Raw genomic sequence first — 22,630 nt, forward strand, 5'->3', positions numbered from 1 at the left:
TTTAAGGTTTCTGAAAGACTTTACTTTGTGAAAGGAATGTCAATATCCTATATTAAACCATTAAATCTAAATTGTAATTTGGACATCTACAATTTCTAAAAATAGTTAATTTTTTCCCTTGTTTTTAAAGAAGGCCCTTTCTCCCCATGGCTTGGAAACAAACTGACATAAGAGGTTAGAATTTGGGAACAAATGTAGGATGCTGACACTTTTTTATTAAGCCAGCCTTTGTTGAAAATTTGAACCTGTATGTGTCCATAACATTTCATGCAACATTCCACACCAAAAATTATTTATAAAAGTGACAGGAACAAAGTTACTGGTAAACAATATGAAGTGCTTAGAAAAAATACAAGTATATATACAAAACAAATTGAGTTGCAAGCCAAACAGGTCAAAGGACTGCAAATGTTTTCTACTTTGCTGAGATCATCACCAACCTCAGCCAACTGGGTGAGGAAAGAGATAGAGAAAAAAGAAAAAACAGTTCTGTTCTATGTAAACCTACTCCCTAATTTTTCTGTCATGTATGAATAATCTCAGAAAAATAAATTAAGCAGCACTATTTTTTCCCCTTTACAATCCTTCTAGAAATGCAGGATAATACACTTGTTAAATTGCATATACACGACAGTCACAAGAAACGAAAAGGGCATACAAAATATAGGGTCTTAACAATAACTGAGAATACAATTTGCTACAATAAAAAATAATCCCACTTTGGAGCAATATCAAGTATATAAGGAAATTTTGGAGTCCCAGGTTCCTGTAACTTTTTCCTTTGTTTTTGTGTATTAAATCTCATCTCAACAACAGGATTGGAGAAGGCACATTGCTTTTTGGAACTGTTGTTTGTTAAATTTTCTTATTATTAAAGTTTCAAATTCAGTTACATTTCTATCAGGAAGGCAGAGAGCATTCATTGCCGATAAAAGTTGTAGCCCGGGTAGGAGGCTATACCTGGGGTTTAATACAAAGCAATTTGATGCATACCTGGTAATTTGCAGTATACAAGTCGCACCGACGGCATGGACACCCATTTTGTTTCCAATTTGCATTATGTGAACACACGGAAGTGGCTTGCTGTGAACTGAGGGAGTAACATTTTTGGGATGTAACCTATGGTGCTTTGTTTCTCAGCTGAGTAGTATACATCCTGGTATTGTTTTCACTGTGAGTTGTATAGGATGCAAAGTGGAAGCCAGGAGGTTTCGTATTTTTTTTTCCCCTAATCCCATGTTTCCGCTATCTCAGCACTATGCTTCCTTTCTGAGCATGTTAGTGCAATTTCCAAATTCCTATCACCATGGAACCAGAAATGCACCACGCCACAATCGTGGCAAGCATGAATGCTTGGACTGTATTACAGCATTCTGTATTAGACTTTGCCTGCTGCACCCACAAAGCAGATGGTGAGGTGCATGAGAACATTCAATGGCAGTGTGACAGGGCTAGGCTGTTCAGTGGTGCTGACTAACAGGTAGGTCACTGTGTCTCAGCTCATCCCCCATCTCTGGCATCTCTTGCCAGCAATCACTCAGACACTGTGGTAGTCCACCTTCCAGTAGGTAGCAACTTGGCCCTCTGGCCAGGTCACCAATTGAGTTTGCCCCTTTATGGGGTCACAGAGTTCAACAAAATGTATATAGTCCAATGTCCCCACAAAACAAAGGGTCTTCAGCCCACCTCTGGGCACCTGTGTGTGGAGCACCCTTGACTCAGAGCTTACAATGTCTCTATCTCCCTGCCTTTATCTCCACAGGGGGTGAAGTGGCAGGTTGTACCCCCTTCATGAAAGGGTGATTGTTAGGGGAGCCTGGTCCCTCCCTCTCCATCATGCTCTGACCTATCAGAGGCAGTGATCACAGCCACTCCAGAGTGCTTGAATTGCTTCCCTGGACCACTTCCTACCAATTACTTTCCCAGTCCAAAGAGTGGTCAAAAGCCTTACAAATGATCCACCAGCAGTTAAAGTAAAGGGTTCCCTACTCCTAGGGAAAGGCTAATCCCTCTTCTAGAGCCTGCGATAGCTGCTTCTTGTACCGTTACACAGGAGCTCCCAAGATACATCTCTCTTCATCTGCTGTCTATCCCCTCCCCTTTTCGGCTCTTCCTTCAGCTGGGGCAGGCTCTGCAAGTGTGGTGGTGCCCAGAATTGCTCCTAAATCCCTTCTGTCCCACAGTAGAGTTTACATACCCCAACACAGGCAGCATCAGCAGCAGAACACTGCAAATCTGTTTCACCAGGACAAGTAAGCGAACCTGTTGGAACTAGAGGACTTTATTCCTGGATCAGCTACACAGCACAGTTTCTGGGCCCATCAAACCAGCATGGATTGATGAGAGAGGTTAATTCTGCAGACCTGGGAATGACCAGCAGAGGTGAGAGAATTTCAGAATGGGAAGGACTCCCATTTTCTTTCTTTCTTTCTTTCTTTTTTTTTAAAAAGATCTGTAAGGAACTGATCCTGGAGCTTCAATGACAGCATAAAAACATACAGTGCCTCATGGTTGCAGAGAAGTGGATAACCTTTGTCATCTGGAAGTTGGTCACCCCAGAATGTTACTGGTGTATAGCCAATTGGTTCAGCATGGTGGTGGTGGGGAATCTGGAGATGATTGATGACTTTGCACTCATGGGATTCCCAAACTGTATTAGGCAGTTGATGGGATCCATATCCCTAGCATTTCTGCCCCCCTCAGTGCCAGAGTACAGTTTATAAATAGAAAAGAGTACTTCTCCATTGTGCTCTTTGCCCCAATAACCACTTTGAACACTAATGGTATTAAGGTTGGTCCAGCTATTCTAGGAGACCTTGTTTTATCCTCTGATGCCTTGATTAATGAAGCTATTTACAGGTTACTTGGTCAGATGGAAGGAACTTTTTAACTATCACCTGAGTAGTTGCAGGATGGTGATCAAGTGTGCATTTTGACATTTGAAAGGCAGCAGACATTGCTTATAGAACTGTTTGGAAGCAGCAGAAAATGTTTTCCTGACTATTATAGTAGCATATTGTGTTATGCATAACACTTGTGAGAAAAAGAGGAAAGCCTCAATGATGGGTGGAAGGCTGAGGTTTGAGCAGCCAGCATTACGTTCCACAGAGAACACTAACACCCAGGGAAATATTGTCAGGGATGCCTATTCATATTTTGAGTCTCAGACCTGAACAAGTGTAACTGTAAATCCAGCTGCTAATCTGGGGTGGGGATTGGGATAGATTGTTAACGGTGCAGTATCATTTATGGGTAGTAGCAGTGGGATGTTGCCGATATGTTTTCATAAAACTGTATGTATTATATTAGCTTTATTTAAAAGATTGTGTGTGACATGTATGGATGAGTCATAAGATTTATTTTATACATTTTTTTGAAACAGTAACAAAGCCAAAATAAAATTCTAATTGAACACTAGATAAATAACTATACCTTTTTATTTAAAAATACATTTATCAAAATAGTCTACTGAGTAACCAACAAACAGTGAACCTTTAAATAAAACAGTGAAAACCAAACAGTGCAAAAATAAGATTTGAAGGGGTTGGGGGCATCCTTAAAGTTACAAGCACATCTCTCTCTTTCCCCTGTCTCTTCCTTTTACGTGTGGTTCAGGAGTTGAGTGCTGTGGCTCAAAATTTTCAGGTGCATTGCAGAGTTCAAAAGTATCCGGTCCCAAGGAGCCAGTGTTCACAGTGGGCAGATAATGGACCTGGGAGGGAAATGACCTCTGGAACAAGTGCTATGTGAATATGGTGGGGAGTAACCAGTAATGTCCAGGAGCTGAAAGACGTGGCTTGGTCCCAATTTATGGTACTGCAAGGCTTGTTGGCCTTGCAGAAGCGTGTTTTGTAGGAGAGTATTCTATCTCCATGAGTGGCCTCTGCATCTCCCAGCCTTTTTTGCCTCTTTGGCCTACTTTCCTTGACCACTGCCATGGACCACTGCATTTATTTCTTCCTCTAGGTCATCATGTACTGCCTCCACCTTTCAGACAGTGCAGTCTTCCTTTTGGACTCTGCCATGAGTTTTACAAATATCTTGTCCCATATCTTCCTTTTTCACCATCTCAGGTTGGCCAGCCTCCAGTCAGTAGAGAGAGGCCCTGTCCTTGACCATCTGAATGTTGCAGGGGTGTGGTGTGGGAGCATGGAAAAAAACAGGTGCTTATTCATATTCCAGACAGGCCATGATAGCATTTTTGTGCGTGAGGAGACACTGGGTGTCCTGGGATTTCTCTTTGCTGTATATATGTATTTGGTGCTGTTCCTTAATAGGTTGGGAGCGTGGGTGGGTTAAAATTATATTGCTGCTTTAACTATACGGTTTTGTTTGTGTGTTTGTGGTGCCTGTATGATGTCAAAGTTATTGCGGGGGGAGCTATGAGGCTATGTCATGGCCAAGCTAGATAGTAAGCCCCTCTACAGCCCCTTTAGGTTGTCTGACTCTTGATTTTGGCTAGGCTGATGCAGGGCAAGATTCAGGGCACATTGCAGCAGGACATGACTGCAACTGGTTTTCCAGCTGGCCAAACTCAGGGGCCTAAGTCCAAAAAAGATCCTACTACTCAGGGGATAGCTTATCCCCAGCATCCTCCTGTGGGCCTCGTAAGTTGTCCTCAGTGGAAGGAAAGGGAGGGAAGAGTGCAGCCAGCAAGCTTTATATGGTGTAGAATCCTGTCCAGTTCATCATACACTGAACAGGTCACATATTCTCTGCTCAACTGCATTCTTTTGTTGCTCATTTCAATGTACAGTACTTCTGAGCTGCTTGCTCTTTATATGGCACTGGTCAGCATCCCAGTCATGGCTCCTTTCAGATATCTGCTTGGCAATATCCACAAAAAAAGTCTTTGTTTCAGTAGCTGGCCACAAGAGCTTTCTATCCTGATGCTTGTTCCAAGATGGTAACGAGATCCAGGATCTCAGCAGAGCTCCAAGCAGCTGTGCAAGACATGTTATGCGGCTTCTAAAGTGCTATCACTCTAGATACAGTTGTATTGCAAGAACGCTGAAATACTCGGCTCCAGAAGCAAATGGGCAAATTCTGGCTCCCCACCATCTTTTAAAGAAAGAAGGAGACATCCTGGGAACTTGATACCAGAGCAGAGAATGGCATACAGGTGAACGAACACGTCAATAATGGTTAATCTGCAAAGCACGATGGGACAGCTGATGGAAGCATGTCACAAGTGGTGCACAGCGACTGCATTCACAAGAACAACAGACTGCACTAATTCAATTTGCAGCAAACCTAGTCTATTTGGCCAAAGGACTCTTGAGTTTAGAGCAAATGTGCAGTCAGCATGCAGTGATTGAGCGATGTGTATGTGACCATTTTCAAACCAGTTAAACTTAGTTTGATTTGCTTTAAAATCCTCAGATAGACAAGCCCTATATCATTTATCATGGCTTTATGGTTCTGTCTTTTTTTCTGACTTTGATGGAATTTCCTGCTTTGTTTTCAATCTGCTCTTCTTATCAGATTTAGAGCAACAAAGCAGCTGATGATAGGATGTCTGAGAACAGATGGGTCTGTTCTCCATATGTGACCTGCAACCTCACTGGTTACAAGTACAGCAGATTTTATTCCTTCACAAGGTCTGTTTAATTTGCAACTTCCCTTTTCATCTGCTCTGTGTCAATTCTGGAAAAATGAGGATTTTAATACCTCCATGTCTTAAGCCACTATTCTCTCTCAGTCCTGTTTCTCTTTTATCAGCCAGGATAACTATCATACTGTAATCTTCTGTTTTCCTCTGCACTACAATATCTCATCACAGTAGTTTTATAGCATCACTGAGTATACAATGGATCATTTTACTCTTAGAGATCTAGAAGATCAGATAGCTTTCCTATGAATCTGAACAGATCAATATTGTCTTCACTTACTGGAAATTAACCTAAAATGTTTTGCCTTCCCTCATTCTCCAACATTTTGATTTTTTCTTTTTAAAGTCCAGTGCAAATCTAGCCCCCATATCGACAAGGTTTTGTTTTTTTCATTTTTTTACATTTTAATGTCAGTTTTATCAACTATTTCTTCAATGTAATATCCTGTCTTTCTATATTAGCATTATTAGTAATCTGTACTCTAGTAGTAATGTTCACCACTGCTTTTCCTTTCTATATTAACTCCAGTGAATATGATCTTATGAGAAAGCTGAAAAAAATGTGGCAGAAGCTACAAAAACACTAGAGATCTTATGTGATTGGGCCACACTGTTACATGCATATTCACCTGGAAGGTCCATCAGAGATAATAAATTCCCGAGAGAAATGGTAGGTTTACCAGATGACAGGTATATTATATTTGGAACCTGTATTTCCTTGTGGATTTGGTTAGGCCCTTAGAGCTGGAACTGTCCATACTACCCAATCTTCAAGAGTACAGTGAAAAAGGTGGAATACAGATCAGGGTACCTGGCCATTTCTGAGAGTGGTTCTGTTACTCTTTATATGTCACAGATTATTCACCATTAGCCTTTTTTCCCCTCACATATTTTTGAAAAAAGTGATTGGATGAAACTAGGACAGCTGCCATCATGGCTGACACAAGGGACTGAACTGGGGACTTCTAGATATGAAAGTAACCTGAGCTAAGGAAGCAGGCTCTTTATAGCTGTGGCTTGTAAACAGACTCATCTGTGGCTCAGGCACGGAGCGAAACATGTAAGGCACGCTGACCACTGGGTTACAAATTTCCGGCAAGGAAGTCTCTCCAAGGTAATGATATATACTCCCTGAATCACATACCTCCAATACCCAAATGGTCATGCTTCCTTAAACAGAGGCAGGCTTCCCTCATCCAGGATCAGCTCATCAAGAAAATAATTTGCTAGTCATGTATTCATTCTGTTATTTGTGAAGTTCTGGCCAGTAATTTCAATCTATGCTATCTTGCTCTAGCACCTCTATGCCACAACTGAAGTCTGTATTGAAGGCGCTTTTATTATTCTATTTTCTTTTTATCAGAATGTTATAGATAAAGGTAGTTTCTCTCTAATCTTAGTGCTACTATTTTCTCAAAAAGCTTTCCCTAAATCTCTGGGGAAAAAACCCACAACAATAAATGCTTATCTTAAATAACCATTTTTGACCGACAAAGGTGTCTTCTAACTGCAGTAGAGGTACTTATTCTAGTCATGAATATAAGTGAGCCTACTGAAGCAACAACGAAACGCTGACACTATAGCAATTATATTCATAAGAAACTTTTTTCTAAGATTTGACCATCACGAGATCTTATTATATCTGTGCTTGATCCAACTGCATTGAAATAGCATCAGGTTCCCTCTCATTCATAATCCCGATGCTGTTCAGAATTAAAACGCACCATTTCATGATCCCTGGAAAACCGATACCCAAGTGTTCTCACTTTTGTAGACATTGCTGAAAAATATCTGAATAATTTAATTTATCCCTACAATTGCCCTCAGAAGTCAGGAATCCACATGCGGCTCTAGTCCAATCAGAAGTGATTCACATCTTGTGAATGATATTGTTGCTCGCCAAGATCTCTCCTAACCACTCTTATATTTATGCTGATCACCTTTTCTTTATGGAAAGGCCTCAGACACTCTGCATGGCTCCTTCCAATTGAATTAGATACATTCTGCCTCAAATCTCTTCTGACTAGGAGCAAAACTAACACATTTCTCCCTATGTGTTATGTTAATAGAGAGGCAGACCATTCACTACATTTTTTAATTTAGCTTTTTTTTTTAAACTTTTTCTTGCATTTTCAAAAGCCTATATGACCGGAGTTCCATGCTGTCATCTCATAACAAAAGCAAACCAAAAAATAAATGTATACTGACACACAAGCAGATCCAATACATTTAAGTGCTCCAAATTAAACAGAAATTATACATGGTGCATAAGACAGCTAATTTCTGACTCTGCCCCTTCCTCCAGATCACCCTGCATAAATCATTCCCATTCCATAAGGTGTTGACCATATATCATGGATTCTTTCCCCTTTTAATATCCCTTATATTGCCTCTTATGAGCTATTAACATGCTTTTCCTCCCTTCTAAGCCCAAATATTGCAATTCAAGTCCAAAGTGTGAAGAAGTGGTAACTAGAGTGATTTAAGAAAATTAAAGCAAATAAAAGCTACCAGAACATTACCTTATTGTGTTGTCTATATCCTCCAGTGATGCCATTTAAATATACAGTAAGCAAAAGTTTCATAATAGCAACTGCACTTTCTACTCTCTATGGCTTGATCCTGCACCATGAAGTCAATGGAAATTTGGTGCCTGGATCATGAAAGAGGCATCTAGGTATTGTTGTAATATAAATATTAAATAGTAGTAATAACAACATTTATTTCAATGGGAACAGGACTTGTCCCTAGATGATTACGCCTAACAGGCACATTTTTTGCAGAAGTTACTTAATACCAATCCTGCAGTCCTTATTCGGTGAAAACTCCTTTAAGTGTGTTAAGATTTGGCTGAATTTCCTTTTTATCATGAAACAACAACTACTAAATAGGATAACTTTTCAGTTACATTTATAAAAAAAATTCACAAAGCACATCACTACATGAAAGATAGTTTGCATGCAATAATTTCTATTGAAAAGAAGGAAAATGATATGAAATAATCTTCTCCCATTATGTAGCAAAAGCCTGTCATTTTGAAATTCATTTTGGCTCCCAGAGTATAAATATACTCCAGTATTCTTATAGGCAATGCCAGAAAATCAGCAAGCACTCATTGTCTTCTGCCAACAAAAGTATGACTCTCTGTGCAGGAATTTTCTCGCACATTTGAAAACAAAGCCATTTAGAAAGTCCACTCTTGTTAGTAGGATATGACACTGATATATATTCAACTGTGCTATAAAATAAAGCAGATGCTAAGATACTGATTTATTAGGGGCAGTGAATGTTACACAGCAACTCCATTTAAACACAACTTTTTTTCAGTTAAGAAGATCTATTGCAAATAACACTTAGAAGTAATACATTGTATTAATGATTAAGTAGTATATGCACAAGTTAAAATTACAATACTCTGAGGCAGGGGTTCTCAAACTTCATTGCACCATGACCCCTTTCCAGCAACAAAAATTACTGCACGACCCCAGGAGGGGAGACTGAAGCTTGAGCCTGTCCAAGTCCCCTCCCTGGGTGGGGAGCCAACGCTCAAGGGATTCAGCCCCAGGTGGGAGGCTTGTAACTTGAGCCCCGCCCAGGGCTTTGGCTTCAGCCCTGGGTGGTGGAACTTTGGCCCTAGCAAGTCTAATGCCAGCCCTGGTGAGCCCATTAAAATGGAGTTACAACCCAGAGTTTGAGAACGGCTGCTCTGAGGAATTAATCTTGGAGTAGTGCCAAAAAAAGTACAGTTAGGTTGAAGGCATAGTGACAGTTGCAAAGTCTGATAGATCACAACCCACTAAAGTTAGAAAATATAGTAATGTCAATGGGTAGCTTTAATTTTCAGCTTCACACTGGACATAAAATACTCCTAGCCATCCTCGACAAATCACAAGATCAGAATTTAAAATCTCATCATTGCTTTTAAATCAGTGGCGTCCTCCCTAATCCTGGGGCTGTTGTGGTCTCACACAGAGCAGTTCGAATAACAGATTTTTTTTCAGTTGTCTGGCAATTTTCAAAAAAATTGAGGGGAAATATTAGTTTTGGGTCAACCCAAAATTGAAGTTTTACAGACTATTCCATGAATTGGGAAAAAAAAATGTAAAAATTTAGTTTCAAGTTGAACAAAAAAACTAAAGAAAATTTAAAGCAAACAAAAAGATGTTTCAAAACAAAAAATCAAAATGTTTTTCAAAAACTTTTCAAAAATCAAAACCTTTTTCAGGTCTTTCTCACTCCTCCCAAACTGAACAATTCAGGGAAATAAACACAAGTTTGCAAACCATTTTGGAGTTCTATATTTTTTCAACAAAAAATGTTTTGGCCAAAATATTTCACCCAGCCCCTGTCCCAAACTGCAAGTTACAACAACACAAAGGCTTTCCTAGTTTGCACTAGTTAACTACAAAATGCCTCAAAGGGCCACTTGGGCAGCTGCAGATTGCCAGGACACAAGAGCGCTCTGGCCACTCCCCTTTCTTCCCAACGACATTCCTTATGCAGGTGGCCATAAGATAGGTACCCTAGGGAGGGAGAATCCTCCACAGGTTGGAGCTGATGGCTTCAAGACTTCTTCTCACTACCGAGAAACACAAAGTAGCCCCAACATACTGGAGAATTGGGACGAATATTTCAGAAACGGCTGTAACTAGAGGTTATTTACATAATTGAAAAGCTTTCTGTAGCATTCTCAAGACAGTATTTACCAGTTTTCTATCACTAAATGTTCTTATCTTAGCACTGAATTAGGGAAAACCAAAAGAATTACAGGATTTTAAGTACCTAGATCTTGAGACCTGCTAGGAATAAAAATATTTTGGAAGAGGTCAGTTCTCAGTTTTTATTTACCTAGGACCCAGACTGTTCATTACGGGTTAAATACATGGCCTGATCTAACACTTATTTCTGTGCTATCACTGAATTTTAGTATCTCATTTAAGAATACAAAATACATCCTATGGTTAGGCACAACAGACTGAGCAAAGGGTAGGATTGAGATAAAACTGTATTTTTGGTTTTCATAAATTTAGGACAGTCCTACTGATTTAACACTGTATATTGTATTCCATTTTTAAAGTAACTATTCAATTTTAATATATTTTCCCAGAGCTGAATCCTGAGGTCTTTACTAAGTTTTCCCTTGGTCAAATTTCCATTAAAGTCAATGGGAGTTTACCTGACTAAAAACTGAGAAAAAAAAAAAAAAAAACATACTAAGGACCTCAAGATACGGTTCATGGAAAAGTACTCAGCTAAGTCACACTTCTTGTATAATAATATCCAAGACACACAAAGGGATTAACTTTCTCCAGATTACAGTTAAATCATTATGCAAGTAGTTAGTGGAGTCCAAAAACTCCTAGTTCATAATCCTTCCATGCTGACTACTAAGAAGATCATTCTTTGTCCACAAAACAAATACCCTCCAGCTTCTGAGCAGAGTAATAATGTGATTGAGAATACATGCCAAAATAAACACATTACAGGAGAACAAGTCTTGATTTAAATGTTTTTTTTCTTGTTTACATTTCCAATTTGGGAGAAAAGCCTGGGTTGAGATTTTCAAAGCTGACTAAGTAAGTTAGTCATACAACTCCCATTAATATCAATAGAAGTCGTGTGGCTCCCTGATGAGCTTTAAAAATTTCATTATTCATTTTTAAAAATTATTGTCAGAGTATCCCTTAGATAAAAGGGAAAAACTGGCCCATAAATTGTATCAAACCACTTATGAAGTAATTAAAATATCTTGTCTTACCTCATTAAATCTTGTCACGAGATCTTCAACAACATTTTGGGAAGAAAGAATAGTTGCAGATATGGAAGCTTTAATGCATGGAAGTTTGCTCTGACATTCAGCATTACCCAAATCCCTGGTTAAGAAGCAGAGGTAGTCAATGGGCAAGATCTTTCGGTAGAGATCCTGTTCCTGTTCAGTCAGAATACTAGCAACCTCCTCTGGGAACTGAATGAGGTGCTGAAGTTCTATCAGCTCTTTACTGATACCAGCTACACTGGAGGGGAGCACATTTGAACCAGCCATAGATGTGCACGGTTGACGTTCTAAAACAAAACAAAACAAAATATTATGTAGCTTCTTTCCTTCATCTATTACACTTGATTGTGCAAAAACATACTAAGACTGCATTTTTTTGTTCTCATACATTGTTTATTTACTTAAACCACATTGGGGTTGCAAAACTGTATGGAGGGCCAGGCAGTGAACGCAGTGCCTCCCCAAATAGCCTGGCCCCCGCCCCTTATCCGCTTCCTCCCACTTCCTGCCCCCTGACAGCCCCCCTAAGAACCACCGACCCATCTAAACCCGCCCCCGCTCCTTGTCCCCTAACCACCCTCTCCCAGGACCCTCTGCCCCTAACTGCTCTCCCATGACCCCACCCACTATCCAACCCCCCTGATCTCAGTTCCCTGACTGCCACTCGACCCCTATCCACACCCCCACCCCCGACAGGCCCCCTGGGACTACCACGCCTATCCTAACCCCCCCACTCCCTGTCCCCTGACAAGCCCCCAGGGATCCCATGCCTATTCAACCCCCCCATTCCACACTTATCCAACCCCTCACCTTATCGAGCCCCCTGGCCCCAGCCCCCTTATCATGCCACTCAGAGCAGCATGTCTGGTAGCCACACCGCCCAGCCAGAGCCAGACACGCTGCTGTGCTGCTCTGCAGGAGCGTGCAGCTCTGCCGTCCAGAGTGCTGCCCAGTCGGCAGCGTGGCTGCAGGTAGGGGGGACAGTGAGGGAGGAGCCGGGGGCTAGCCTTCCCAGCCAGGAGCTCAGGGACCGGGCAAGATAGTCCTGTGGGCCATATCTTGCCCACCTCTGACTTAGGCCAATATGGTAGTGAGGGAAAAATTCCTTCCCAGCCCCCCTAAAAAGAAGCAACTAGCAAAATGCCCACAGCAGGTACTAACCAAACCTGGTATTCACAACCTTCAGGGAAGGGAGGCTGGGTGCTGCTTTGTGGGCTGAGTGGAAAAAGGCCTTCTAACATCCTGGCATGCCCGTTTTAACCCTTCCCACTTACATTCCCAGGGTATGAGCCAGTGTTGCCATGCTGACCCTCACCTCTCTTTTTGTTGCAGCTTCTGACTTCCTCTTACCCTCCCACCCCCAACCAGTAAAGCACCGCTACCTTTCTTCCAGCAAGCCTGGACAACATACCCTGTTCACTCTTTGCATCAGGATCATCTCATCTATCCATTGTGCTGAACAATTATGAAAGGTTCTGAGATTCAGTTAGAGTAAGCTTTCAAATGCTTATCCAGACTAATTGCATTCAGCCTTTTTAGGATATAAAACATACTAAAATTAAATATGTTAGTTTTACATCAGAGGGATATTGCAAGGTTTGATTAGTTAATATTCAGATAGTACTTTGAACATGTAAAGTGCAGTCATTTATTAATTATTATTATTGTTATTGTGACCAATATTATATAGAGAAGGAAAAAGGAGCTAATTATCCTCCTTTTTCAAGTGGGCAGAGATCAGGGTGTAAAGAAAAGGGCTGGTTATGTTGGTAGAAAAGACTAATTTTAAGTTAAAAAAAGGGGGGTTTGAGAACGAATTGTGGGTACGGATACAGGAAATGCAGGCGTACCTCTCACTGGAGTTGTCAGCTCATGATATTGACTAGTTGAAGACAGGTTTCAATATTTAACCCAAAATATTCCTCTGAAGAGTGAAGGTACTAGTTGTATCAGAGAATCTTTTTAACTATTGGTCACTGCTTCATAACTTCTTCCTAGCTTTAGAGGACTCATTGGTCATCCTAATCTTATGCTGATAGACATGAGGAGGAGAGGTTACATACTTTACACTGAACTTGAGTTCTTGAGATGTTTTGTCCCTATGAGTGTTCCAACATAGGATGCTCATATGCCCATGCACTCTCAGTTGGAGAATGAAAAGCAGTGTCCACAGGCCTGTGCCTGCACCAAAAGCAATTATTGTCTCCAAATCAGGGCATATAGGGGAGAGCCTTCACAGCCAAGGAAGGAAGGAAGGTGGGTATGGAACCCATAGGGATAAAACATCTTAAAAGAACTCAAGTCACTGTAAGGTAAGTAATATCTATTCAAGTATATGGCCCTATGGGTGCTCCACCATAGGAAAGTCCCAAGCAGTAACTCAGCAAAAAGGTGGGGGCAGAGTTTGCAAGTCCAGTTTGGAGGACTGAGACACCAAATGTAGTATCTCTGGAGGCTGTTAAGATGGCATAATGCCTGGCAAAGGTATGGATGGAAGATCAACTTGCACTCCTACAAATGTCTGTTATGAGAATGTCCTTCAGTGGAGTCATAAATGTGGACTGAGCTCTTGTGGACTGTGCTGCAACTCTGAGGCAGCTGCATCCCACTGGATTCATAGCAAGTTCAGATGAAACCCTAAACCCACTTTGACAGTCTTGAGTGGAAATAAGTTGACTCTTCATTCTCTCAGCAAATGTTACAAAGAGCCTAGGACAGGCCCAGAAGATCTTAGTCCTGTCATGGTAGACAGCGAGGGCCCTTCTGATATCTGGCATATGTAGGCTGGTCTCCTCTCTGGAGGCATGAGGTTTTGGGTAGAACACTGGCAGCCAAATCACTTGATTAATGAAATATTCTGAAGAGACCTTTGGGAGAAAGCGAGGACGGGGACAAAGTGTAACTCAGTTTTTATAAAAGGTGGTATTTGGCAGGTGAGTGCTCCCATTCATCTAGCTGAAGTGATGTATAAGGAACCAAGTCTTGAGGTAGAGGTGGAGGGGAGAACAGGAAGCTATCAGTTCAAAGGAAGATTTCCTCAGGGTGGAAAATACTGTGGAATCATATGGAGTATCCCACATCAATCACCTCCAAAATCCATCTGTCCAAAATAGTCTGTTCTCAGTCAGGGAGGAAATGAGATTGCCCATCTCCAAAGGGAGGATGGAAGGAATCGTTTAGCACAGGATCCAGGAAAGTAGATTGCTTGAGATCTTCGACCAAGATGTCAGAACTGTTTCTCAGGCTATGTCTACTCAGCAGAGAAAAATCCGCAGCTGGCCCATGCCAGCCGATTCAGTCTGTGGAGCTGTTTCATTGCTGTGTCCCAGAGCCCAGGCTACAGCCTGAGCCTGGAAGTCTACAAAGCAATGAAACAGCCCCACTGCCCTAGCCCTGCAAGCCTGAGTCAGCTGGCATGGGCCACCCAGGGATTTTTCTTTTCTGTATACACATACCCTTAGAGAAAGGTATTGCTGTAGAAGGGGGAGATCCCCTTTTCTGAGGTCTAGATCTCCTCTGAATGTCTGAAGGTCTGGCAACCCTTGTTGCAGGTCGTACTGAAAAGGCCTAGTTCGCTGTGATGTTTGACACCTGTTAAAATATCTTTCTGTTGCAGGAACATAAATTCCCAGTGATCATAAGATAGCTCTCAAGTCCTTCAGAGGATGGAGGAAGGAGTACGAATCAGAGCTGAAGAGTCTGAGTCCTTCAAAAGGAAGGTCTTCAACTGTATTCTGCACCTCTTTCAGGACGCTGGAAGACTGGAGCCAGGATGCCTTTCGCATAACCACACCCATGGGTAGGAATCTAGTAGCTATGTCCGCAGTATCTAGGGGAGCTTGGAGGGAGGTTTTAACCCTCCAAAATGAGGGGTCAAAATTGTTCCCTCTGGTCCTGCGGCAGATGTTCAATAAAAGAGTGAACCTGGAATATGTATTAAAGTCATATTTTGCCAACAGGGCTTGGCAGATTGCCAGGCAAAATTGGAGAATTGTCAAGGAATAGCTTTTCCCATCCAAGATGTCTAAAAGTTTGTCTACTTATCATAAGGAGAAATCTGGAATGGGCCTGCCTATTCCTTTCATTAGCTGCATCCACCACCAAAGAATTGGTAGCAGTGTGGGGAAAGAAATGTTCCATTCCTTTGTTTGGAATACAATATTTTTTAATTTGCCCGCTTACAAGTGGGCTGGACAGTGGCAGGTGCCAGCCAGACTGTACAGGCAGGCGATAACAGAGCCTCATTTATTGGGAGGGCAATCTTTCCCTGAAGGGGTAGAGGGGAATATTTAAAACGTCCACCAAGGAGTGTTGAGACTCCTGAACCTCCTCTAATAGTATCTAGAGGGATTCCACCGGGCATTTCATGCAGTCTTAAAAGGCCTGAAAGTCACCAATGAAAGAAGGTGATGGAGGCATTACCATTTCATCTGAGGATGAGAAGAATTTAGCTGATAGGGTGAGTTTCCCTCCATCTGTCGGTCTTGCTATACCTGGGTGTCTCCAGATGCAGAGGAGGCATAAGGTACCAGAGGGAGATCATACAGTACCAGATGGAGATCCAATGGTACCAAAGATTGGTCAGTCAGTACCAATGATTGATACAATATGGAACCCTATAAAATTGTTCATCAAGATGGCCCCAGGGATTCCAGTAAGCCCACTGAGGAGGCAGTTGGGGAAAGGGTCCCCATGGATAGTCATAGCCCTCAGCTCTAGGGAATCTGGTGAGGTCCAAAAGAGCTCCTTCAGAGTGCCGACTCAGCAGGGTACAGTGGTAAGGCACAGAAAAAGAGCAATATACCAAGACCTGAAGTAGAATTGTTCCTTGGGGAGCTTCAAAGATAAGTACCCATACTGAAGGCTGGAGGTATGACCAAGGTTCAATCCATCTAGGCGGTACCAGAGAAGGGGCCCTGGTAGAGGAGTGAAGCAAGGGAGAGTCCAAGACCTCCAAGGAAAGAAATATGGAGGGCTATGATATTGAAAAGATTGAGTAGGTACCAAGAGTTGGCAGTGCTGAGATGGTGAGCACAGTATCAGCTTCTCTAACTTTAAAGGCCTGGTGAAATGGAGATAACTGTACTGGGGCATGTGAAGGAGGCCCATCCATCTCTTGGTGCCTGTCAGTCGGTACCAAGGCAGGCTGATGCCTGCTAGACAACTTGTCCACACACTGCTTCTTGTGTGGTACCGGTGGCTCGGTTCTGGGATCAGATGGAGCTTCAGGTGTATCCCTTGAAGGACATGAGGCCTCCTTAGAGTGGCATTTATGGAGTGACTACCCCTCTTCTTAGGCTAACTGGAAGGAGAAAGAGGCATCTTCTTTTTAGAAGTCCTAGCTTCCAAAAAGGCTGCTGCGACTAGGGAAGCTTGGGAATGGTAAGGCTGATGTATGGGGGCTGGAGGAGCAGCCATTGCTGGGGCTACTGAATGCTCAGTTAGAAGGAGCTTCAGTCAGCCTCTCTGCCTTTTTGAGACCTGCCTTCAAATCCCATACAGACCTTATACTTAGAGGTGGGCACTTCGAGGCAGCAGAGACATGCCTGTCATTATGGGGAAAGAACCTGTGTCAGGTCTGGCAGGGCTTAAACCCCAGGGTCTTCGACATAACACAGAGTGCTAAAGGACCAAAACCAGGGGTCCTAAGAAGGGGAGGACGGTAACCCCCTTCCAACTAGAACTAAAAAAGAAATAAAATAACTAATAACAAAGTAGAAGAAAAAGACTAAGAAAAAATTGCTATGTCAGTGTCAAGGTTTTTTTCCCCACTTTGAACTTTAGTGTCCAAAAAGTGGGGACCTGCATGATCACTTTTAAGCTTAATTACTAGCTTAAATTTGGTACGCTGCCACCAGCCAGAAATATAGTGTTTGGCACACTTCCTGTTCCCCCAAAACCTTCCCTGGGGAACCCAAGACCCAAACTCCTTGGGTCTTAAAACAAGGAGAAATAAACCATCTCCCCTTATTTCCCCCCCAAGACTTTCCCCTCCCTGGGTTGCCTTGGGAAGCTACACAGATCCAAACTCCTTGGATCTTAAAACAAAGAGGAATTAACCATTCCATTCCTTTTTCCCCCACCAATCCCTGGTGAGTTTAGACTCAATCCCTTGGATTCCAAAACAAGGAAAAATCAATCAGGTTCTTAAAAAGAAAGCTTTTAATTAAAGAAAGAAAAGGTAAAAATTATCTCTGTAAAATCAGGATGGAAAATGTTTACAGGGTACTCAGATTCATATAGCCTAGAGGGACTCCCCCCGCCCACAGCCTGAGATTCAAAGTTACAGCAAACAGAAGTAAAAATCCTTCCAGCAAAAGGAAAAACATTCACAAGTTGAAATAAAACAAACATAAGACTAATCCGCCTTGCCTGGCTATACTTACAATTTTGAAACATGAAAGACTGATTCAGAAAGATTGGGAAAGTCTGGGTGTACGTCTGTTCCCTCTTAGCCCTAAGAGCGAACGGTGAACCAAAACAAAAAGCACAAACAAAGACTTCCCTCCACCAAGATTTGAAAGTATCTTGTTCTCCTATTGGTCCTCTGGTCAGGTGTCAGCCAGGTTCACTGAGCTTCTTAACCCTTTACAGGTAAAAGGGACATTAACCCTTAACCATCTGTTTATGACAGTCAGAAACGGTGGGAAGCTGAGAACAGCAGGCATGCAGTTGCTCCATCTTAAGCTGCAGGGGACTGAGAAGGAACTGAGTAGTGGTGGGTCTATGCCTCTGTATATGCCCTCATTTGGATGCACAAGGCTCTGCTATGCTCTGGCGTGAGCCCACTGACACTACTTGCATTCTCCGATCGAGAGTACACTGGAGAATTCACATCCTATAGTGGAGCACCCATAGAGACATATACCTGAAGAACAACAAACTTTTCTACTACTTTTCTTTCCTACTAAAGGAATTATCTAGTTAAGAATGTGAGAAATATAGTTAAGTCTGCCCTTGGAGACTCAAACACAGAAAAGTGTCCTTAACCGAAAAAGAAAATTCACCCTAGAAACAGTGCATCTCTGACTTTTCTGAACCATGCTGCATGGAGGCCTGCACTGATCTATAAAGAGCTAGTGTATTTCTAACAACAGACTATTTTCACAGAAACTCAACAAGCAGACAACCTTAATTACCTTATCATTTTAAATTTCAACATATTTTGTACATATGCAGTATATATGAGAAATTCCATAGATGGAATACACCATGAGAGATGGAGGGAGGGACAGAACACCATATAAAGAGCACAGTGAAGTGCTGAAAGCCTCTGTTTTAGTTGACCTCGTTTCTCTTGTTGGGCTCTATCATTTTTGTGGTTGAAGTACTTGCATGCAATTTATTTGGGATTTTCTAAATATGAAAACTAGGGAATTTACTTAAAAGGACACTGCCAAGGTATTTTTCAAAAATTTAAGAAAACGTGGAAAAGAAGTCAAATGAATGCCTGTGTTAACTATCTGTTACCATTTGTATCACTATTCTATGCCTGCATATTGTACTAATGACAGGATCTATAGAACCTCTTTGATAACTGTCTACTAAACGTAAGATAAATTACCTCACTGTTTACTATATTATATTTTTATAAACTTGAAATTAACATCTGTTTAGTTATGGAATTGCTCTTATAATTCACAGACAGAAATTTGTTATTCTTTGGTTGGTTATATAACTTCAGGACTGCTGGCATCAACTTTTTTATGTGAATAAAGTTTCAGGATTGATTTTGAAAAATATTTTTTAAAATATATGGAATTTGTAGAAAGATATAAAGAAAATAAATAGCCCAAACTTCGGGCACACAGATGTCAACAGCATTAATCCTGGTTACCATTTTAGTATTCAACCTTGCTGTTCTTATTCAGACAAAAATCACACCGCTTCCAATGTGAAATTTAATCAAGTAACGACTGCAGTATTGAGCCCTTATTGTCCAAACTCAAATTCAAGAACTCAAATTTGATACCCCAGAAAAGATGAAATGCAGAATCATAATGAAGCAGGATGCTCACAGTAAAGCAACTGTACTAATAAAAGAAGTACAACTTAGAAACAGTGAACTTCATGCTGAGATGAAAATTGCCTTTCAACAGGGTTTGATGAGTTTATAAATGAGAACATGCAGTTAATGTCTTGCCTTCATTGTCTAGCTGTTTTTTATACCAACATCTATTTTAAGAAAAATAGTACCTCAGATATACTAAAAAACAGTAATGCAAGGGAAGAAAAACAATACGAAATGTAAAAAAAAAAAAAAAGAAAAAAAGGGTGCACTCTCCAGAAGGCTGCTAGTGAAAGATTTTTGGATTGTGACAAACTGTGTGTTCTAAAACAAAACATGTGGATTGCAAATAGATTTGGTAATGAAAGTAGTTATTTCATTTAGTATAGCATCTCCTCACTGAAAACCTCAAACAGAGCTGTCTTTTTTAATAACAGACATTGCTTCCACTAAATTGGGCTATTCTGAATGACATGATATAAAATCCATAAAGCTCTGTTTCTCAACTGTTATCAAAAGGTAACACATACAGCAGATAAAATGACTAAACACCTATCCTCAGCATCACACACTAATGCCCTATCTACTCCAGCATCACCCAACAGACATGGTAAAAAGAATGCAATAATAAATATAATTTTAACAAGCTACACCCAAAGATTTCACCCAGATTTGTATGTGCTTTAAATTTCAGCCCAGAGATCCATGAAAACAAACATTATGTTACAATGAAATGGTATCAGCAAGCTGTGGTGAAATCCTGGCCCCATTGCAGTCAATGGGAGTTTTGCCACTGACTTCAACAGGGCTAGATTACACTCTGGGTTTTTATTTTATTGCAAGGTTGTTTTTGTTTCTGGGAGAAATATTTTCTCCATACTTAGTTTTGTTAAGAGACAGGGAAAAGCAGCTTCCTAACAATGTACATTAACAGGATTATTATAAGAATGTTGTCCAGACTATTCATGACACATACTAAAAATACAGAAAACATTCAGAAAAATAAGTTTTAAATACATAACTTGTAATTGCTAAACAAACATGGCCTTCAAATAAAGAATGGCATAACTAGGAAAGTGGTTTTTGCAGTCTTTGGGGCGTTAAATCATCCAGCACCATAGTAATCAAATCAATAAGCTTATGTTACTTTCCTGTTCATTTTGCATATAATTTAAAACTTTTTGCTCTTTTTTAAAATGAACTTGAATCCACCGTTCATCAATTTTGTATACAAAAAACTTGTTGTAGATAAAAATATCTAAAGGCCTGATCCTACTCTCACTGAAGTCAATGGGAAGTTTGCCACAGCCTTCACCACCAGCAGGTTCAGACTAAACTCCATTGCATACACAACTGAAATGGATAGATCCCACCTTCTTTCAAAAATTACATTTTACTAAAATAATCAAAGATTCAGAGGCTTAGAATATTCTCCCTCTCCTGGGGGGACACTGGTTTCTTTTTCTAAAACTAGTGATTTGGGGTACCTCCATAAAGTGAGTACCAGAATGCATATGAAAGTATGACCAGCGAAACTTATAATTATATGAGATTTGGATTAATAAAATAGTAGTAGAACATGATCTAAGAATTACTAAACAGAAGGCAGAGGCAAGTGGTTACAGGCCTGGACTAAAGGAGAGATTCCTGGATCTACATTTGGAAGGAAAATAAGAGGAAAAAGGAATACCATATATACTCGATCATAAGCCGATTTGTTTATAAGCTGACCCCCCACCCAATATGGATAAGTAAAAATGGAAATTTTTAATGACTTGTTCATAAGCCGACCCTATAATTCAGGGGTCAGCAAACTCTAGCTCCCGGGCCATCAGGATAAGCTGCTGGTGGGCCGAGATGGTTTATTTACGAGTGTCCGCAGGCACGGAGGTAAACCTAAGTAAACAAAGTGTCCCAGCACGCCAGCTGCTTACCCTGATGGGCCAGGACAGCAACTGTGGGGAAATTTTTTTTTGGGGGGGAGAAGCTGGAGGTCAGGGGAGTAACCCATGACTACCCCCTACATGACCTCATGCCCAGCCCAGGACCCCCATACTCTCCCCATCCCATCCCACCTTATCTGTGGCGGGCCGGGGGAGGATGTCTCTGACCTGGCTGGAGCTGCTCTGGCAGGCTGGGCAACACGGCCAGATCAGGCGGCATAGCCACAGCATATTCCAGTGGGCTGGGCCGGGCAGCATGGCCGCATGCTCCAGCGGGCCGAGCAGCGCAGCCACAGCCTCCTCTAAGGGGCGGAACCAAGCGGCATGGCTGCAGCCTGCCAGTCCTGGAGCTGAAGCTGCTTTGGAGGCTGGGGAGAGAGCAGCATGGCCAGAAGCAGAGACACTCTGGCCCTGCCTTTTCCCTTCTGGCTCTGCTGGCTGTGCTGCCTCTCCTTGCTCCCTCTGTTGGGAGGAGGGGCTGTGTCCCACCTCTCCCTCTGTATACCCATTCATAAGCCAACCCCCTTCCCTGGTGCTGCCCTTTTTTGACTAAAAAAATTCAGCTTATGAACAAGTATATGCGGTAATTTAATAAATGGATCTTGAACTTTAAATCAAGTGCAGATAATCAACAGAGCTGAGGTTCTAGTAATCCTCTCCACAGTTTCACAGGAAACACTGCACGTCTATACGTAACATACTCAAGAATGGCAGTAACTTTTTCATAAATAGCAATATAATGCAACTTCATTCTATTTATGTACCATTACAACTACTGCTTCCACAGCGGCAGTCATCTTAATATTGCTGCTGGCTGTTACTGGTGCTTTAGTATATTACATTTAGATACACAAAAATCTCATATCACTTAGATCAACCATTGTTCTCAACACTTCAAATTGTTCTGCAGTTTTGATCTGATGCATTGTGTATTTGCTATACTTCACAGTTAGATCAAATTTGCAAATTTACAATGTCCTTCAGATCAAGATTTTATTTAAATACAATTACAAAGCAAAACAAGCGAAGAGCGAACAAGTAAAGCAATCAGTATTTATGATGTTAATCTACTGAACCTCACATCACAAGCAAAACCACTGCAGATGTATACTGATGTACATTTATGATGCTTTGCTCTCAAACAGAATCTGATTTGAGGAGCTTGCAAAGGGCAGCCACCAAATTGATATTTTATTGAATTAGGTTCTCGTTGTGGGCCAAACAATATCGGCTTATGCTTTGACCGGCATATTGGATGTCAGCAGAAAGCAAAATATGGAGTGCTAATAACC

General features: G+C 41.4%; 1 protein-coding gene across 4 annotated transcripts in view; it reads right to left on the reverse strand.

Moving 5' to 3' along the window:
* Nucleotides 1-22,630, reverse strand: part of PLCE1 (phospholipase C epsilon 1) — a 346,810-nt gene that overhangs the window by 125,429 nt on the left and 198,751 nt on the right. For all 4 annotated transcript variants that reach the window (XM_050959261.1, XM_050959258.1, XM_050959260.1 and 1 more), the window contains exon 4: nt 11,370-11,674. In XM_050959261.1, the coding sequence (XP_050815218.1) occupies nt 11,370-11,674 (305 nt within the window). The remainder of the gene's footprint in view (nt 1-11,369; nt 11,675-22,630) is intronic.

This window comes from Gopherus flavomarginatus, chromosome 6 (genome assembly GCF_025201925.1).
Source record: "Gopherus flavomarginatus isolate rGopFla2 chromosome 6, rGopFla2.mat.asm, whole genome shotgun sequence".
Classification (NCBI taxonomy): domain Eukaryota; kingdom Metazoa; phylum Chordata; order Testudines; family Testudinidae; genus Gopherus; species Gopherus flavomarginatus.